The following is a 5,000-nucleotide window of genomic DNA, read 5'->3' on the forward strand; positions in this document are numbered from 1 at the left end:
GCCTCACAGCAAGAAGGTCGCTGGTTCGAGCCTCGGCTGGGTCAGTTGGTGTTTCTGTGTGGAGTTTGCATGTTCTTTCCTGCGTTCGCGTGGGTTTCCACCTGGGTGCTCAGGTTTCCCTCCCCGCAGTCCAAAAGCATGCGGTACAGGTGAATTGGGTAGGCTAAATTGTCCGTAGTGTACGAGTGTGAGTGAGTGTGTATGGGTTTCCCAGAGATGGGTTGCGGCTGGAGGGGCATTGGCTGTGTAAAACATATGCTGGATAAGTTGGCAGTTCATTCCCGCTGTGGCGACCCGAATTAATAAAAGGACTAAGCTTGACAAGAAAATGAATGAATGAATGGTTTATTGATTGTTATTTTATTGTGTTTTAATTTTTATGTATTATTATTATTATTATTATTATTATTATTATTATTTAAATTATTATTTTTATTTATGTTTTAATGTTATTTTATTTTCCATGTTTTATTATTAATTATTATTAATAATATTTATTTTAATGTCATTTATTTTGCATGTTTATTTGGTCACACTTTATTTTGATGGTCTGTTGAATTTAAGCTACACTGCATCTACATTGCTAACTAATTCTCAATAGATTATACAGTAGACTGTTAGGTTGGGTTAGGGTTAGTGTAAGTTGACATTTATTCATTTTCTGCCGCTTTTCCTGGCCGGGTCGCGGGGGCAGCAGTCTTAGGACAGAACCCCAGACTTCCCTCTCCGCAAACACTTCCTCCAGCTCCTGTGGGGGGATCCTGTGGCGTTCCCCAGGCCAAACCGAGAGACATAGTCCCTTCAGCGTGTCCTGGGTCTTCCTCCCGAGGCCTCCTCCTGGTGGGACATGCCTGGAACACCTCCCTGGGTAGGCGTCCAGGAGGCATTCAAACATGGATGAGCAGCGGCTCTACTCCGAGCTCCTCTCGAGTGTTAGCTCCTCACCCTATCTATAAGGAGTGCGCCCTGCCACACTTCGGAGGAATTTATTCGGCTGCTTGTATCCGAGATCTTGTCCTTTTCGTCATGACCTAAAGCTCATTACCATAGGTGAGAGTAGGAACATAGATTGACCGGTAAATCGAAAGCTTGACTTTCAGCTCAGCTCCTTCTTCACCACAACAGACCGGTACAATCGACCGCATTACTGCTGACGCTGCACCAATCCGCCTGTCAATCTCACATTTAATCCATCCCTCACTCGTGAACAAAACCCCGAGATACTTAAACTCCTCCACCTGGCATAAGAACTTTCCTCCAACCTGGAGATGGCAAACCACCTTTTATGGTGGAGCACCATGGCTTCGGGCTTGGAGGAGCTGAATCTCATCCCAGCCGCGTCATACTCGGCAGCAAACTGCCCCAGTGCATACTGAAGGTCCATGTTCGATGATGCCAACAGAGATGAAATCCTGTGGTCCCCGAACCGGACCCCCTCCAGCCCAAGGCTGCGCCTTGAAATTCTGTCCATAAAAATTATAAACAGAATTGGTGACAAAGGGCAGCCCTGCCGGAGTCCAGCATGCACTGGAAACAAGTCTGACTTATTACTGGCAATGTGATCCAGACTTCTACTCTGTTCATACAGGGACGAGACGGGCCTTAACAGAGCACCTCTGACCCCATACTTCCCGAGCACCCTCCACAGAATGCCACGAGGGACACGGTCGAATGCCTTCTCCATGTCCACAAAACACATATGGACTGGTTGGCATACTCCCATGAAACCTCGAGCACCCTGGTGAGGGTATAGAGCTGGTCCAGTGTACCACGGCCTGGACCGCATAATTCATCCTGGATCCTAGGTTCAACCATCGGCTGGATCCTCCTCTCCAGTACCCTAGTATAGACTTTCCCCGAGAGGCTGAGGAGTGTGATTTCCCCTATAGTTGGAGCACACCCTTCGGTTCCCCTTTTAAAAATGGGAACCACCACCCCAGTTTGCCAGTCCAGAGGTACTGTCCCCGACCTCCATGCGATGTTGTAGAGACGTGTCAGCCAAGACAGCTCCATAACATCCAGAGACCAGAGATACACAGAGTGAATCTCATCTGCTTTGCCCCTGCGGAGCTTGCAAACTACCTCAGTGACCTCAGCTTGGGTGATGGGTGAGTCCACCCCTGCATCCCCAGTCTCTGCTTCCTCAATGGAAGACATGTCGGTGGGGTTAAGGAGATCCTCAAAGTATTCCTGCCACTGTCCGACCACATCCCTAGTCGAGGTGAACAGCTCCACACTTCCGCTGCAAACAGTGTCGATGTGGAGCTGCTTTCCCCTCCTGAGGTGCCGGACAGTTTGCCAGAATCTTTTTGAGGCAGACTGATAGTCTTCCTCCATGGTCTCCCCGAACTCTTCCCAGGTCTGAGTTTTTGCTTCTGCAACCGCCCGGGCTGCAGCAAGCTTGGCCCGTCGATACCCATCAGCTGCCTCGGGAGTCCTTCCAGCCAACCAAGCCCTGTAGGACTCCTCCTTCAGCTTGATGGCATCCCTTACTTCCGGTGTCCACCACCGGGTTCGTGGATTGCCACCCTGACAGGCACCAAAGACCTTACCACAGATCACTCAGTCTCCATGTCTCCAGCCTCCCTCGGGATCTGGTCAAAGCTCTTCCGGAGGTGAGAGTTGAAAATCCCTCTGACTTGAGGTTCAGCCAGACGTTCCCAGAGGACCCTCACAATACGCTTGGGCCTGCCAGGTCTTTCCAGCTTTCCCCCTTGCCAGCAGGTCCAACTCACCACCAGGTGGTGATCAGTTGACAAAAGTTGACATGTATTTGCAAAGTTTCTTTTAGTCAGTTAAATGTCTGTTGAATGTCTGTATCAGCAGATATTAAGCAGACAGTCTACAAATACTCAAATGGACCATCAAAATAAAGTGTTTCCTTTTATTTTATTATTAATATTATTATATTAATGTTATTTTATTTTCCATGTTTTATTATTATTATTATTATTATTATTATTATTTATTTTAATGTTATTTTATTTTCCATGTTTTATTATTATTATTATTATTATTTATTTTAATGTTTTTTTATTTTCCATGTTTTATTATTATTATTATTATTATTATTATTATTATTATTATTATTATTATTGTTATTTATTTTAATGTTTTTTATTTTCCATGTTTTATTATTATTATTATTATTATTATTATTATTATTATTATTATTATTATTTATTTTAATGTTATTTTATTTTCCATGTTTTATTATTATTATTATTATTATTATTATTTATTTTAATGTTTTTTTATTTTCCATGTTTTATTATTATTATTATTATTATTATTATTATTATTATTATTATTATTATTATTATTTATTTTAATGTTTTTTATTTTCCATGTTTTATTATTATTATTATTATTATTATTTTAAATGTTTTTTTATTTTCCATGTTTTATTATTATTATTATTATTATTATTATTATTATTATTATTATTATTATTATTATTATTTATTTTAATGTTATTTTATTTTCCATGTTTTATTATTATTATTATTTATTTTAATGTTATTTTATTATCCATGTTTTATTATTATTATTATTTATTTAATGTTATTTTATTATCCATGTTTTATTATTATTATTATTTATTTTAATGTTATTTTATTATCCATGTTTTATTATTATTATTATTATTATTTATTTTAATGTTATTTTATTTTCCATGTTTTATTATTATTATTATTATTATTTATTTTAATGTTATTTTATTTTCCATGTTTATTATTATTATTATTTATTTTAATGTTATTTTATTTTTCATGTTTTATTATTATTATTATTATTATTATTATTATTATTATTATTATTATTTATTTTAATGTTATTTTATTATTCATGTTTTATTATTATTTATTTAATGTTATTTTATTATTCATGTTTTATTATTATTTATTTTAATGTTATTTTATTATTCATGTTTTATTATTATTTATTTTAATGTTATTTATTATTCATGTTTTATTATTATTTATTTTAATGTTATTTTATTATTCATGTTTTATTATTATTTATTTTAATGTTATTTTTTCCATGTTTTATTATTATTATAATTATTTATTTTAGTGTTATTTTATTTTCCATGTTTTATTATTATTATCATTTATTTTAATGTTATTTTATTATCCATGTTTTATTATTATTATTATTTATTTTAATGTTATTTTATTATCCATGTTTTGTTATTATTATTATTATTATTATTATTATTATTATTATTATTATTATTATTATTATTGTTTATTTTAATGTTATTTTATTATCCATGTATTATTATTATTATTATTTATTTTAATGTTATTTTATTATCTATGTTTTATTTTACTGTTGTTAATATTACTGTTATTATTTTTATGTTATATTATTTTCCATGTTAAACCACTTGTTCTGTCTATCATTGACAGGAAAATTGTTACTTTATTTTATTGTTTTTTTTTTTTTTTTTTTGAAAATAAGACAGGTCTTTATTTATTTATTTCTTTATTTATTTATTTTATACTGTATTTTATTTTTTAAGTTATGGATAATGTCATTTTTCATTTTTTTGCATTGTTTATCTTTGATTCTGGCTTGCTTGTCTTAGATGCAGTAAATGAATAATCGTGCATAATCATTAATAATCATGCATAATTTAAAAGCGTGTGTGTGTGTGTTTCCTGTACAAGTGTTTTTATGCAGAATATAAGGATGTTCAGCATCTGATTAATTTCCTGCCCTTGAGCTCTGCTTTTCTCTGCACTGTTTGTTTCCGTCTCTGCTTCATTCTCTTGCGTCAGGGTTAAAGCGCTGAATATGAATATAGATGTGTGTGTTTTTGGTGCGCAGGTTCGGAGTGTTTGAGATCCTCAGTAACCAGATGAAAGATGAGTCTGGAAAACTGGACAGCACTCGAGGTCTGCTGTGTGGTTTGGGTGCAGGAGTGATGGAGGCCGTGCTGGTTGTCTGTCCCATGGAGACTGTAAAGGTGAGATTTTAACTTATTGTATGTT

The 5,000-nt window shown here is 34.8% G+C and overlaps 1 protein-coding gene across 1 annotated transcript in view; it reads left to right on the forward strand.

The window, feature by feature from the left end:
• The first annotated feature begins 893 nt into the window (after nucleotides 1-893).
• Nucleotides 894-5,000, forward strand: part of si:dkey-178e17.1 (tricarboxylate transport protein B, mitochondrial) — a 15,006-nt gene continuing 10,899 nt past the window's right edge. Inside the window, exons 1-5 of the mRNA XM_056463220.1 lie at nucleotides 894-932; nucleotides 1,988-2,040; nucleotides 2,133-2,293; nucleotides 2,360-2,615; nucleotides 4,837-4,975. Coding sequence (XP_056319195.1) covers nucleotides 894-932; nucleotides 1,988-2,040; nucleotides 2,133-2,293; nucleotides 2,360-2,615; nucleotides 4,837-4,975 — 648 coding nt within the window. The remainder of the gene's footprint in view (nucleotides 933-1,987; nucleotides 2,041-2,132; nucleotides 2,294-2,359; nucleotides 2,616-4,836; nucleotides 4,976-5,000) is intronic.

Source organism: Danio aesculapii, chromosome 8 (genome assembly GCF_903798145.1).
Source record: "Danio aesculapii chromosome 8, fDanAes4.1, whole genome shotgun sequence".
Taxonomy (NCBI): Eukaryota; Metazoa; Chordata; class Actinopteri; order Cypriniformes; family Danionidae; genus Danio; species Danio aesculapii.